We start from the raw sequence: 16,663 nt of genomic DNA on the forward strand, positions 1-16,663 counted from the left end.
ATGTACCTACTGTATACTGCACCACATCGTGCGCAGACAATGATAGTTATGGTACATTAGAGTTATGGGTTCCGAAAATCACCAGATGTCTTTTTCAAACAAAATTTATGACGGTAAAATATTATTACTATTAATTGTAGGTATTATATGTACCTACCTACGTATATAATAATATAAAATAGTATATGCACTAGTTAATATAATAAATAAACTACAGGTTAAGACTGCACACTTTGTATACTTTGCCGACACTCATTATTATTGATATTTTTAACATTTCAATTTAAGTATTTTTATATTTTAATATTTTAAATACTCATAATTCACTTAATAAATTTAATATTGTAAGAAACCATCAAACACAGATAATTTTCTAACCTTTGAATTTGATAAAAAGTCAATGTCCTCTAATATTGAAGCTAACAACACAAAATTGGTTTTTCGAATTTGATATATTTTACGTTTGAATGATAGAGAGGGGGGGGGGGGGCAAAGACAATACACTCGGGTAGGTATGACGTCCTCTCATTAATTTGTTTCCGTTCCATGTGGTATAAAGAAGATATTAATAAGTAATAGTTTTTTGATTAATTTATTCAAGTTTTATTTAGATAAGATAAATATTACAAATATTGTACGAATAAAATCAAAAACTACGGTAAATATGTACGCCAATAAAAAAGACAGATTTTTGATAGTATAAGTTAATTTATTTGAGTGACATTTTACTGAAATAATTCAAGCAATAACCCATTTTTTCTCGGCTATTGTTCATTCATCAACCTATTTAAATTAAAAACGGTAAAATATATTATTATCTCTTTAGTTACTTTTGCTTGTAAAAAAAAAATGTTGATATAAATATAATTTAGTTGAATAAATAATAAATTCCATCATTTTGAATATTTTCCACAAACTTGTCTAAATAATAGTACAAAAGTATTTCGTTTATTATCTCGTTGGTTACCTCTACATTTTAGTAACTACGAGGTAAAATAAATTACAATACTTTTCCTACACCTCCGGAACGTAATTGCATTAATACTTTTCAAGAATTGTGGGAGAATAGTAAAAGGGATTTCCGGTCTTTTTGAACGTCGCTAGTGGAAACGTATCTGACACAACCACTCCTCTCGCGCATATTATACGTATTATAATGATATCACGAGAGCATTATTATGGCATTTCCATAGCTAAAATAGAACTCCTGTGTTGTAGAGCTCAAAGAAAATAATATAAACAAATTTTTTTATTACAACCAACATTTTAAATCTTGAGTAAATATGTATACTTTATTACGATTTATGTTTTCAGAGTTTATACAAATTCGTATATTATTATATCTACATAGATTTCATTTTGGTTGACATTCGTTTTATGGCAAAATTCATTATAATTATTAATCAATTCTTTGAAAAATCGAGGAACTCACTTCTCAAGGAGAGTATAGGTACCTACATCACCATAGATCACTGTAAAGTGTTAAATTCAATGACAACTATTATTGTATTATACGAAAAATATAGATTTCCCCGGCCGAATAGCTGTCCCAGTCTGCCCCTGCATTTACCTATGTTTATAAACACAAAATAATAATTAAAAATTAAAAAATCCGAAAGTACAGTAAGCGTTGGTGTAATTCATCATTGAGTAAGTCAATCTAATGTATATTTTATTAATTTTGTATTCAATAATAAATCATTCCATACAAAAAAAAATTATCACCGAAGACTGACCGTATCTATATTACGAAGTATATCTTATGCCTTACGATAAATAAAATAAAAAAGGTGGGCAAGTGGGTGTCACTCGGTTGTATAGTATGTTATAATAGTGGGTCACTGTAATGGATGGTGTTAAATTTGAGTTCAATGATTTATACCATTGTATAAGAAAAAACGATTCTGAGCGAAAACGGCCTATGATATTATTGTGAATAACGTAATTTATTTACCTATTTACGTGGAACCTTGTTTTCATTTTTCAATCCTTAGCTAAAAAAATTAAACCTTTTAAAAATATTTAACTACAAAATCGTTTTTAAATTTGATAAATGTTGTCAAAAATTGAACTTTAAATGCTTATAAAAAAAATTGTGCCTATGAATTTTTAATATTTTTTAACTGCTTTTGTAATAATATATCAGGAACCTTGTATTAATTTTTCACGCTTTTTCACCAACAAATGCAATATTATTTATAGAAAAAAAAAAACAAAAAAATTTAAAATGTCCGTAAACAACTCGAAAATATTTTTAAAATGTTATCAAGTATAGGAATTGATAAAATAATCATGTGATATAAATTTCAAGTGTCTATGGTTATTCGTTTTTGAATTTCAACTAAATAAAATAATCGCTACTATTGAAAAATCAAAAATACAATGTTGTAAAATTTTGAAATTCAAACGCTCATAAAAATTTAATTTGACTATCTTATAGACATTTTTTTTTTTTTTTGATAAAAGTAGACAAAATTAAGAGGAATCTCGTATTACTTTTTTAAATCTTAGATTTAAAAAGAAAATTTTTTAGGGATTTCTAACTCAAATAATTTGCACATTATTGTGATTTGTGTGCCTTTTGTCAAAATTTTAACTTAAATGCTAAGAAAAAAAACTGTGTCTATGTATTTTTAATATTTTCCAACTTCCGTTGTAACAATATTATATTAGTAGGTAGTCTTGTAATTAATTTTCAAGCTTTTTGACCTAATGAATACAATTTTATTAACATCTATAGAAAAAAAAGCTAATAAAATTGGAAACTAAAAATGTGCGTAAACAGCTCAAAACAAGTCAAAATATTTTGAAAAATTTTAGTTTATACCTAATACTAATATAAACATTAAGTGCACATTTCATGTATCTACAGTTATTTGTTTTAGAATCACACAAAAACTAGAATTTGTCGAAAACCGATTTTTTCCAGCTCTTTTGACCCCCAAAGTATTAACCAGATTCATTTTCCTATCGAACAAGATACTTAAGTTGAAAATCGAAGCATTATTTTGACTACTTATTGTATACACACACAAAAAAAAGACACGCATCATTGTAAAATCAATTATCAATACATTCATCGCTCCACTCAGAATCTAAAATGTTTTATTGAATTTTATAGAAAAAATTCGAAAATATCCATAAATAACTTAATTATAATATTTCAAATAATATGCTACGTATAGAAAATGATAATAAAACCGTCTTATGAAACTTTCAAGTATCTCCGTTTTGATAAACACTAAAATAACAAAATTGATTTTTAGCAAAAACCGATTTCTTATAAAAATCCAGTGTTCCTTAAATTATTTTTTTTCTTTCCAATTATTTAAAAAAATAATTTTTACTTATACCCACCAAATCGGATTTTTCAACCAGAAATTGCCTTCAAAGTTGAAAATCTAAACATTTTTTCCACCAGCAAAAGTGTCTTCAGATAAAATAAACATCATTTTTTGTTAAATCAATAGGCACATTAATATTATATTATGCACTGCTCAGAATCTCAAACCCCAAAAGACCAAAACCATCCAATATAGGAAGGTAGGTAATCAATTTATCATACATTAATATTATTATTATTAACTATTGCCTATTAGTAACTTATATTATAATTCAGCTAGGTGTACTATACACACCTCACATGCTGTACTGCAGAGATCAGAATTTGCACTTTGCAGTACCTACCTACATTAATTATTTGTACAGTTAATGTAAAATCTATATTATCTTAAGGGGCTCAATAGCCAATAAGTGTACTAGGAATACAGGAAATTTATAAATTTATAAGGTGGTAAAACCAAACAAATGAGCATAGAGCATGACATTTTTTTGAGTAGAGACCCACATATTGGTGACACTTACTAGTGAAGTACCAATAACTAGGTACTTAGATAGGTAGCAGGTAGGTATGTATTATGTTTATACTTAAATACGATATTTACGTATTTTGTGTTATATACTAAAATATAGTTACCTATTACTTATTACATTTATTAAAACTAGTTTTAACTTAGGTAAACAGTAGTTCTCTGTATGTTTGATCGAAAACATGTTTGCGACAGCATATACCGGAGGCTGTGCGGATTGCCACTCAATATCTACCAATAGAGCATTCAATTCTATTTGAGTTATATTGTAAACAACTATTATATACTGTAATCCTCCCTCTGTCTTTTATCAACCAAAACAACAAATCAAACCAAGTCATCGTTTGGTACTTAAGCTAGGTTAAATAAAACGTTATTTACCGCGATAACCTATGTTCGTCAAAGAGTACTCCTCTTCGGAGAAGGGAAAGAAAATCTGCAATTGAATTGCGTCATAAAATTGCTCAAAAGCAAACATAGCCTCAGGAAAATGCAAGTATACATACGTCTTATGAGATAACGTATACCTTCATAAAATAACTGTGTACCTATTTTTAGAAAATGCAAATTGTTAAAATAAATAAGTAAACTAAAATACTTTATTAAAAGTCAATACATGTGACTGACGATCGTGACTTTAATTCAAAGTTTTATGTATATCTTTATAAATTCAAATAAATAATTACTGCAATAACAATAATTCTCTAGGTAATTATAATTATATAAATGTATAATTATATATATTAAGAAAATACATTCATATCGTGAAAAGCATAATGGGGTTTTTATGTATAACAGAGAAATAGCAGTGTTGTGTTAAGGGAATCAAAGGGGGGAGTAATCAGCTAGGGTGACACATTTTTAGTGGCTGCACTTTTTTGAAGGGAAAATAAAACGAAAGTTTTCTAATTTACGCAGTATTTTTTAGGAAGACATAAATAATCGGAGAATATGGATAATAATACAAATAACATAGGTACACAATTTTCGGCGTGGTTGTAAATTCCACGGTGCCCGTAGGCAAACATTATTGTTTTCATAGTGGCCTTAAAAATATGTTGCATGTACAATTTATTTATTACATTACCCGCTGCAGCAGTATCGCATCAGTGTGCGAATACCTATATGTTAGAAAGGCCATAGCGCTTGCACCAAAGCATTTCTATTTCGTTCGTATTATTTTCTAGTGTAAATTATTTACTTTTACTCAGATACAAAATTGTATTTTTTTGTGTTTCCTTGTATGGGCCACAATAATATTATAACAACATCAATACCTATTGAGTTTGATAGTTACATTTTAGTGTTTAAACATTTAAAATGTTTTATAAATACAATATTGTCTAGTAATTATTTCAGTACACTCTCGTTCCTCGGCGTGACAATCCGAAAATAGTAGAATAACCAACCCCGTTTAACTGAAAAACAGACAATTTAATTTTACGCCAAAGGTTTCTTATTTTATTAGAATTTTTTTTTAATACAATTGGAAAACAAATACAATTAGGTGGTGCCGAGTTTATATATTATTATTTGCTCATGAGTCATGAGTGTGTGTGTGTGTGTTGTATATATATGTTAATATATATTAAATACAAACTTGTAACAATATGGTTATTTATTTGTTTGTGGTGGATAGAAGGGTTAGGTTAGGATAGAAAGGGTGACATGCCGGCATATTTATTAACACGGCAATGAAGGAAATTCCTTAAAATGCATTAAATTATCCACTTAATTATATCAAATTATATAAATTGTTTTGATTCATTTAACTATAGTACATAACACATTTATTATAAATTATTATAATATAGCTAGGTACAACTAAAAAAGTTTAAAAGTTTATATTTATTTGATTGTAATTTATTCTATAATTGTTGTGATAACTATAATAACAGTCGTTAATTGTTAGACTGATTGACCATATTTTTAGAGGAACAAATTATGTGTAAGTTAGATAATCATTTTTTCATTAGGTTTCTCCTAATTAAATTTAAAACTATGACAAGCAGAAAACATATACATAATTTAATATGCGTATTATATTTTACATTAGGTATATACATAATATAATTATTATTTTTTAATAATTTACCAAGAATTCTCATCAAAATTATTCAGTTTATTTTATTTGTTGAAACATTGTCCTCATTTATATTCTTGTGATCTTGTGTGCAGTATTTGTGTATACATCTAATACATAATGTAGTTATAAATATATCAAAATATATGCAAAATTATAAAACCAGCCGATTTCAGAAAGTTTCTAGAAAAACAAAAAATATATATTTACTCAGACAACCATAGGGTATGATCATAAAAAATAAAGAAAAGCTTCATATCCACATAACGACAGTAGGTATAGGTACCTTTTCTGTATTCACATAGCGTGTGCATCCTTCCGACAACGAGGTCTATGTTCGTCAATGGATTTCAAACGCCAAGGCAATTGCGATGGTTCACAGCAGGAGCTTTTCAAAACTTACCCCACACTTCGCTACCATTAGTACTTTCTATATAGCCGAGACGTCAAAAAAACCTTTCCCCTCCGGAAACTGTTTGTGGCTTTTGGCTGACCCTACCTTCAATATATCCGTAGCATAAAACACACACACAAACACACACACACACCTGTATATTATATGCTAATGTATAATGTATACCTACGTGCGCGCGCGCGTGTGTGTGTGTGGTATATTTACCTATTTATAATAAAAACTACAGTGTACGTAAAGTTTATACGATAGTCATTTGACTTCTACGACGTTAATTAAAATGAGTTGTTGATGCGCTACAGATGCGTATATATTTATGTACTTGAAAACAATATTGAGAACTATATAAAGTGACATGGATTAAAAAGTAAAAATGTGAATACTAATTAGTAATTTATAGTTTACAAATGTTTTACGAATTTTGTAAATGTTGTTATATATAGTCAAATGCTAACTATTACTAATAAATTAATACGTTTTAGATTTTAAGCGTGTGTTTGAAACTAATAAATAATGATAATAAATGATTACATTGTAATTAGTAAATACATTTTAAATCAGTTTTATTTAATTATTTAAATAAATTTAAAGCATGTCCTTAGAAGTCGTGTTAAGAAATACAATCGAAATCATACACAAATATCACAAATCTTTGTATGTGTTAGAAAACAGTTTTATGTTATATTAAAAAATGCCTAAAGTTAATTCAAATATTTTATGAATGGATATTATTGAATTATTCTATTCATTAAAACATTTGATTTTATATTAGACGTTAGGTAGTTGATCCATATATTTTGATATGTTGTTCACACATTATACACGATTTTGGATATTTCTTTGAACAGATAGTGAATAATTGCAAAAAAAGTTTTATGCACCTGAGTACATGAGTATCCACAATCAATGGTTTCACTACACTAATCAAATATTGTGCAGAATCCAATGCACGATGTACGACACAATAATTTTCTTCAAGTGTTTTCTCAAGAGAGTACCTACCTATAATCTAATTATTAAAATTACATTATTTAATTTAATTCTTCATAAAATTGCATTTTTGATACTTGTGGTTGTCACTTTATGGGTGCCTATAATTCTTATTAAAGTTTTCATCTTGAGTTTTTAATTTTTACAGACAATTTCTGTGACAGATTTAACATCAATATATCTTATAATGGTAACCAAACATTTTATTGATTCTCCTATTCATAGTTTAGGTACACTTTTACGGAAGGTACCTATACTTACTACCTATAAATAATAATCGAAAAAATTTAAAATAATTCGTTAGTTACAATTTATTTGTCATTGAAAATAACGGAATCAACATTCCCGTTCAATTTGTTGTATTTTAAGCTAGCAGTTCTTGCATAGGTACATTGGTTTTTAATGTATAGGTCTAAAAAATGATGCTCTCAATTTTCTAAAAACATATAGGTATAATAATATAATAATATACATAAACGTAAATTAAATACTAATCAATATAACCCAATAATTATCACCATGTTACAGTTTTACTCTATTATTATTTTTCTGTGTTTAAAAATCATAAATTTTTCAAATGAAAATACTTATAAAATGCATTTAGGTACTACTTAAGTAATCATACCTAAGACAATGTGTGTCTAAGATAAAAATCACTAATAAATATTGTAAGACGTTCTGAACTGCGGTATATTAAAATCGACTCACCGACGACTTTGCTCCACTGTGCTTGTGGTCTCCATTCGGGGAAATGTTTGGGGAACCGGTCACGGGTCCAGAACGTGCGTACCACCACCCGGTACCTGGCTAGCTTATCCGGCGAACACGACGGAGCGCCAATGCACCGACACACGGCGACCGCGACGAACATGCACGCCAATAACCGTCGGACGGATTGCATATTGCAGTGGCGGCCTCGTTGTCTTTCTGTCTTTATAATAATTTATTTGTGTGATAAATATGCGTTGACGGACGGAAGGACAGGTGGACGGCGGCGTCAGCGTTCGCAACAGGCGTGTCGATCGGGCCGTGGACAAAAGTTTACTAACCGACAACCATCGCGCGTCGTCGTCATCGTCGTCGCTGCCGCCGCGCCGCCGCCGCAGCCACCGCCACCGCCGTCGCCGTTGACGACAACGCCGGCATCGCGGACGGTGGAAGCGGCAGCGGCCCGCCGTGACACCGCCGCCAACGTGTTGATTTTAAAACCAACCCTCCTCATCATCGTCCGAGATCCACCACCATACCACGCTCGTCCGCCTGTCCACTTGTCCAGTGCTACCACTGCCGGGTAGGTAGTCGGTAGGGGTGTAGGACTCCACCGCGCAGTCCGAGAGCACTCGAACCATTCCGTCGTCAGTGGACAACGCTAAACTCAAATGTTACATACAAGCATATATTTTATTTTTATTATTTTTATTTTTATTTATTCTTCAAGAAGATAATGGGCCCCACTGAACATGTTCGTGTGGGGGCCCAAGAGTTCACAATATAGATCGCAACTATGTAGATGTTAGAAAGGGCTGCCCCCACCCCTCACAGAAAAATAATAGTTTATAACAAACTATAAGGATTTTTTTTAAGCACATAACGTTTTAAATATGATCAGCTACAACTGTACTCTATTATAGTAAACTGAGCCTCGGCCAGACTAATGTTTCAAATACGATAAAAACTGTTTTTAAATGTAATTATTATTAAAAAAATATATCCGCTCCTAAATCCACCCGAAACAGTAGGTACCATCAGTGTGTACCATCAGTGTGTCTCCAACATGGAAGAATTTATAATATATTTTTTAGTATTGTAGTATACTAAGTATGAGGCTAATTAGTTGTAAATAGGTACTGCTGATTTGTAATTATTTCAGTACAAGAGACATTTTTATTATCTGTCGGGCTGTACGGCTAGTACGACTGTAGGTCTATATACTTTAATATGTAATAATTATTATAAAATTAAGAAAACCCATTATCTAATTGTATTTTATTGTGCACTATATGCATACGTATTAATGGACTAATATTATATTAGTGAAGCTATAATATATAAGTTACTTATAAGTTATAACTTAAGTGTCGTAAGACACTCATTATTCAAAAAGTATTAATGTTTTTGAATATATTTATTTACATTGTTTCAAGTCGTTATAAAATAACGTTTTATTAAAAAAAATAATTTTTTAATAATGTCGTTTTTAACGATTAAAAGCCTAATTAATGGTGGTAACGAAGAATTTCTACTAAATGGAATAATATTCGATTATTCGTACAATCAAATAATAAAATACATGGCTGATTTTTTTTGAAAGTTATTCGAATAATCTGTACTACGTACCGAATAGTTTTTCAAATAATCTGTACTATCGACTAATTTTTCGAATTTGTTTTACTATTTTATACAACTCCTTATCACTTGTCAGTTATTAGTAATTTTATTTTTTATAAATAAATATATTATTTTAAAAGAACTAAACTTAAATTTTTCGTTAATTAAGCAATATTAATGGTTGGGAGTTTAACTCCAAAGCAATTTTTTGGAATTTTTTTTTATAATGTGTGTTTTTGCAATTATAATTTGAAAAGTCGATAAAAGTACTAAGAGCAAATCAAACTTAATTTGGAAGTTATGGCCAAAAAACTTCAAAATGCTCAATTTTTAAAAAAACGTGTATTTGAGTTTAAAGTGTTTAGTTATGTTGGTATTTCTATGTTTAAGGCGATTGATGCCAATGTCATTTTGTCCTCAAAAATACACTCTACGGGAATAACCATCTTGTAGAATCAACCAAATTTCATAATTTTTTTTAATTGCTAGAGGAAAATATTCTACAGCCCTCATCGATCTCTGTTTTTCAATATTTTACTCTCAAACTTAAAAATGTCTAAACAAATACAAGATAAAAAGCATTTTTTAGAAATATTGTAATACAATTACCTCGTAAGTCGTAATTGACTATTGAATAGGTCACTCTGTAATGGATATGTTAAATTTGAAATAAATTATATTATAATATAACAACGATTCTAAGCAGAGGCGGTGTGTCAGCCTCTATTTTTAAGGATAATATTTTATAATTTAATATTATATTACTATAAGTAATTTATTTTTATTTCAGTAATCCATTAAGCGTTGGTTGAACTCATTTTTGCCAAAAATATCACATATGTATATTGTATATTATAGTATTATAATATTATTTATAACCTAACTTAACATAATAATTAATATTTATTACCAACGTACCAATGTACCATGAACAAGAATGGTGTCAACTGTCAATATTCATATCGTGGTATAAATAGTTTTAAATGTGTCTAAGTATATGAAAATGTCATTATATGTAGGAAAAAATAATAAAAGTATAATGAATTACGAATAATATTTTTTTGAGTTCAACTAACCTAACCTAACCTAACTAAAACCGTTATTTTTTGTTTAATATCCGATTTTATCAAAATTTGACAAAAAACCTATAAAAAATTTTGACTATATTTTCGATGATTTTAAATTGCTGTAAGATAAACATATGAGAAATATTGTATTACATTTTTGACCTTTTTGGCAAAGAAATATGCACATTTTATCAACAATAAATCAAAAAAGTAAAAATCTTTCAAATGTCTAATAATAGATAAAAAAAAGACAAATATATTTTAAAAATTACATCATGTATTGAAAATGTTAATATAAATATTTGGTAAAAATTTAAATTCATTAATGAGTTACACAAAAAAAACGAAAATTTGTGTTAATTAAATATTGTCATTTTTAAAATTATTAAAAAAGTATTACGCACATATACACGTTGACACAACATTGTAAGACCAATACATTCCTCGCTCCGTCTTGACTCTAAATGTAAGTTGGATACACTTAGCTACAATGAAAAAACAAAAACAAAAACTTAAGTTTAAAATTATTTAATTCCTGTAGGATGTGGTCTATAATATATTAGAATATTTGTCATAGATTATTTTAGATTACAAATAGATTAAGAAAACAGTGGATTAGTTACTATAATTATTGAAAAATGTATAAGTACTCAGCTGTTTTGAGCAGATATATATTTTTGTAAAATAATATAGATAGTCTGATTTTCACAACTTTTAAACTTGGATAGTAAATAATCCTATCTCGTTATTTCAAAAATATTAAATGTAAGACTAAAAAATGAATTATTTGTATTTTTATATTTAATATATGGATACTAAAAAAAATACAAATTAACAATAAGCTTAAACTTGAGAAGAAAATAGAGAATAGGTACAATGTTAAAATAATATAATAATAAAGCTATAATATATAGGTAGTAAATACAAGGCAATATAGAGAATTATATAGACACCGCCGAGTATATAAAAAGAGCTGCCCATGGGCAGGTACTACATTTTGGTCCCCCAGCCTATTACAGTCCTGTTTATATCCCTGTTTGAACATTATAATATGGGAGGCCCATAAATATGCCCATTTGTGCCAAAAAAAATAAATAAATAAACAGTATGGGTATAATTAACCATCTGCACCAAAATAAAAAGGTAGGTTTTTATCGACAGCAGCTCTTTTGCGCCAAATTTACCTGCATAAACATATTATAGTAATAATTATTTAATTATATAAAAATATTAATTTTAATAAATTTACAAATAAATAGTTGTTTTTAAAGTTGTATTTTTTGTTCAGAATTATAGAAAATAACACATATATATTTTTGAAAAACGGTTGTAGAAAATTGTCACGTAAAAGACGTAACTCGCATCGTTATTCTTCGTTTTACTATTGTCGAAATTTGAACTTAAAATGTCCAAAAATAAATTCTAACATCTATACCAAAAATGCTACATCGACTGATCGCCTGCTATATCATAGCCGCAATCAACCTAATAACAAAAATCAGTCAATTCAAATGTCGTTTCATCTTTTAGAAAGCTGACTGGAACGATTTATCCAACACACTTGAAAAAGCAATAAAACTCATCGAACTCACTCCACAGCAGTACAGGACATTCGTCGATACGAGTAAGAAAATATCTTATGGCACATACTTAGTGGTGGCCGAATAGAATACATACCTACCAGAAACCTCACAGAAAAATTTAACAAGTATAGGGAAAAGTATAGAGACCACCCTATGACACTGAAACTACCGCACTGGAGCTAATTGAAAAAATAGAAAATGCGACGAAAAAGAATGTCAGAATGCACTTGAAGAGAAAAACATGAAACAAAATAGCAGTTAAGCGTAGCTTATTTATTTCGTTAGTAGTTTATTCGATTATAATCGTATTCACGATACATAGTGAGCTTAAAAAAAAGACATTTAATATAGACAAAATTTTGTGTCTTTTAATCTTTCTTAATATACTTACAAATATAATTAATTATTTAATATGTTTAAACATAGACTTATTTATAATATTATATTACTAATAATTTATAATAATTTTAAACGTTAAGAACCTTGTATTACATTTTCAAGCCTGGTAGCTATAACAATTGTATATTTTATATTTGTATACATTCCTAACTCGTAATTTTGACAAATTTTGTAGGAATCTTCACTTCAAATGCTTATAAAAAAATCTTACCTATATGGCTGTATATCTTTAAAATTTTCGAATTCCTACAATAACAACTTAAAGGGAACTTTTGATTACATTTTCAAGCTTTTTTACCCACCAAAATATTTAAAATTTCTAAAAATGCCTCAAAAACATCAAAATCTGTATAGGGTATAATATAGCAGGGTATGATCTATATAGATCCAATTTTATATCCGAACCACCCTTAAAGTTTAAAATGGAAACATTTTTTCTATTACTTTTTGTGTATACAGACACAAAAAGTAAATATAAACACACATCATTTTAAAATCAATATAAATTCATTGCTCCACTCAGAATCTAAAAATGTAGATGTATTTATTTATATATGTAATTGTATGGGACGAAATACACAATTTATTATTTATTTAAAATACAACCTCTAAATGATTAAGTATACACATATTTGATCACATTTATACGCGCAAATAAAAATTAAGTGATCGACTGTGCTAATTTCATCTGCACCCATCATATTACATAATAGGAGATTCCGGTAGTGTTGTCAACTGGTGACGTTAAATATCAAAATCCTTTTTATCTCTTACCGACGTAGGTATGTATCGTATGCCCTTGGTCCGTGTGTGTACATGAATCTAACATTTTCTACACAATATAATATAGTAATATACCTGTTTCTATAAATATTTTCATTGATCGCAGACCGCAAGTAGGTACACTACGGAAACTGAATAGATATTAGTTTACGTCTAGACACTCATTGTAGATAGGTACCCATAATTTATATGACAAGATGAAAATTGTGAAATAAAAAAATTAATTACACTTACAAGTTACAATTTACGGGGACCTTACCTATATAGTGTATTTTTATTTAATGGAACTAACGTCATTCGCTTTTTACAAAGGTAACATAACAATAACATAGGTAACATATAACAACTATATATAACTATAAAAGTAATAATAACAATAATGATTAATGAATGAATTAGTTCGTAATAATTAACATACAAATATTAAAACAGGTGATTTATTAATAAATACAAAATACCAAAAATAGCATTTTTGCTAAGGAACATTGGTGTAAATGGGGGGGGGAGGGACTTGAAGGGGCTTATGTTATTGCACTAAGGTTAAAAAAAAACTGCTAGTGTTAACGCAGAACAACTTTGTACATTTTTAGATATGCCAATTATTAAAAATTATTCATCACGAAAAAAGATAATACAGTTTTCAAGTTTAAAATGGTTCTCCTAAACAATTTGATATTTTGAGATAGCACCTTTTGGTTCTGCCCGTGATATCAGTGCATCAATCAAAAGTCATTTTCTATATATAACAATAAGACCAATAAGTAATAATGCTTTTAAGCGAAATGTATATTGTATGATACTATGATGTGTGTTTTTTGTCTCTGAAATAAAGTTTTAAGTAGAAAAATGCTTTTAATCTACAACTCTGAGGGGCGTTTCTATAGTAGTGAATTAGGTATATTTGGATATAGAGGGTCAAAATTAAAAAATGATACCCATACTATTACGCATTATTTAAAGTTCAGATTTAAAAAAAAATCGTCAGTCACAAAAATTGCATATCATTTTGTAAAGTTAAAAACGTATACAATATACCTTATATATACAAAATATAAACGTTTTCAGAATCCTCATATTATATAGTATTCAGAAGTTCACAAGACACACACGTGTGACGTGTCACTTGAATGTATTAATGAAAAATTGGAAGTTTGCCCTGAGAAATCTTCCAAGCGACCAGCCCTCCTAAAAACATTTAAAAATTAATTATAATGATTTCTTAGTAAAAACTTACATTTTGTGGAAAAAAAAGAAAAAAATTCCTCATTTTCCATAAACGCTAACCACCGTAAAATTAATTTAAAAATAAATTATAAAAAAAGGGTTAAGTGGACACCACTCTGCTGTACATATTAGGTGTCGCGTGGGTCACTGTAATGGCTTTGAATTTTATGATAATATTATATCATTGTAAACGAAAAATGGTTCTGAGCGAAGACGGTCTGTCAGAGTGCCCATTATTACTAAATATATTGTATTCTAAATTATAATATGTCACATATTTATAATGCTATCGAAGAAATTTATTTTACAAACAGTAGGTTAAAAAATTTTTAATAATATACGTTAAATATTTAAAGTACCTACCACAAATAACGTACTAAATTAAAACCAAATTACTAACATTTTTATTCGTTCAAATATCTAATTTCAAATTAAAATATAACTATCAAAAATAATACTGTTAATAAATTTATATTTTTTTAGAGTTTTTACCTTTTGGTTCCAGTCCCAACTATTATGAGGAACATATCATTCAATTTTCAAAAATTTAGCTATAAAAGTTAAAGATTTTATAAATTTTTTAAAACTAAAAACGGTTTGTACATTTTTGTGACTTTGTCAAAATTTGAACTTTTTCATTTTTTTTTTAATTTTACAATAGAACACACAATCTATACAAAATATTACAAATTATTGCACAATAACCTAACCTAACCTAACCATGGCTAAATAATTTATTTATAACATGAGTACTTAAATAAGAAGCCACCCATTAGTGGCCCTTAGCTTGGTTAAAATTTGAAAATTAATTTAAACCAAAAAATTAAAATTCATATAAAAAAAAAAGGTGGGTAAGTGGATGTCACTCTGCTGTACAGTAGGTTACAAGTGGGTCACTGTAATGGATGGTGTTAAATTTGAGTTCAATGATTTATACCATAGAAAAACGATTTTGAGCGAAAACGGTCAGTCAGCCTATGATATTACTAGGTAAGTATATTTGATGATATTATTGTGGATAAAGTAATTTATATATTTACCTATTTACATGGAACCTTGTTTTCAATTTTCAATCCTTGGCTATAAAAGTTGAACATTTTATAAATTTTCAACTACAAAATAATTATTACATTGTGCCAAAATTTAAACTTTAAATGCTTATAAAAAAAAATTGTGTCTATGTATTTTTAATATTTTTTAACTGCTATTGTAACAATATATCAGGAGTATTGCATTACATTTACAGGCTTTTTTTACCCAACAAATGAAATTTTATTGATATTTATAGAAAGAAAAAATTAAAAAATTCCATCATGTACCTATGGAAAATTGTAATACAAACATTTGGTGAAAATTAAAGTATTTACGGTTATATGTAATTGAGTTGCACCAAAAATTAAATAAATTTTCTCATTACCTAGTTTTTGGTAAAAATCCCTGTTTTTCCTATTTTTTTTTTTTAGGGAGGGGGGGGGTCCCAACGCTTTTGAAAACTACTATAGGAATTCCCAATTATTAAGAAAATTACTGGGAATTTTTTCTTTTTACTTCCTCTTTTATTTTCATTATACGTGGGCTAGGGCTAAGCATTTTTTTTATATTATTGGGGCATTTAAATCTGAGCCTTGCAGTTAGTAGCTACCAGATTTTTGTAACGTTCGTACCTAAACAACCAGGTCAAGACTATTATAAAAGTATAACATATTATTATTTTTACATTAACATATTATAATATTACAATAAATTGTAATCAATGATTTAAATATTTAATCAATATTCATGATCAAAATAAAACAATATTGAAGTTTAATAAACATAAAATCAAAGAATTTTAACATTCAGTCAGGTTGGCCGAGCGGTCTAAGGCGCCAGATTTAAGCTCTGGTTCCCAAACGGGAGCGTGGGTTCGAACCCCACACCTGACA

The 16,663-nt window shown here is 28.3% G+C and overlaps 1 protein-coding gene and 1 non-coding gene across 3 annotated transcripts in view; one reads left to right on the forward strand and one right to left on the reverse strand.

The window, feature by feature from the left end:
• The window catches only part of LOC132946080 (spondin-2), a 132,817-nt gene extending 124,395 nt beyond the window's left edge, over window positions 1-8,422 (reverse strand). The window contains exon 1 of one of the 2 annotated variants that reach the window (XM_061015899.1): window positions 8,063-8,422. In XM_061015899.1, coding sequence (XP_060871882.1) covers window positions 8,063-8,255 — 193 coding nt within the window. In that variant the 5' untranslated portion in view covers window positions 8,256-8,422. The remainder of the gene's footprint in view (window positions 1-8,062) is intronic. The other variant, XM_061015900.1, reaches the window with a different exon arrangement.
• An 8,157-nt stretch (window positions 8,423-16,579) lies between these two features.
• On the forward strand, window positions 16,580-16,663 carry Trnal-uaa (transfer RNA leucine (anticodon UAA)). The gene has a single exon. It is a non-coding gene; the product is annotated as a tRNA-Leu (tRNA).

Source organism: Metopolophium dirhodum, chromosome 6 (assembly GCF_019925205.1).
Source record: "Metopolophium dirhodum isolate CAU chromosome 6, ASM1992520v1, whole genome shotgun sequence".
Classification (NCBI taxonomy): Eukaryota; Metazoa; Arthropoda; class Insecta; order Hemiptera; family Aphididae; genus Metopolophium; species Metopolophium dirhodum.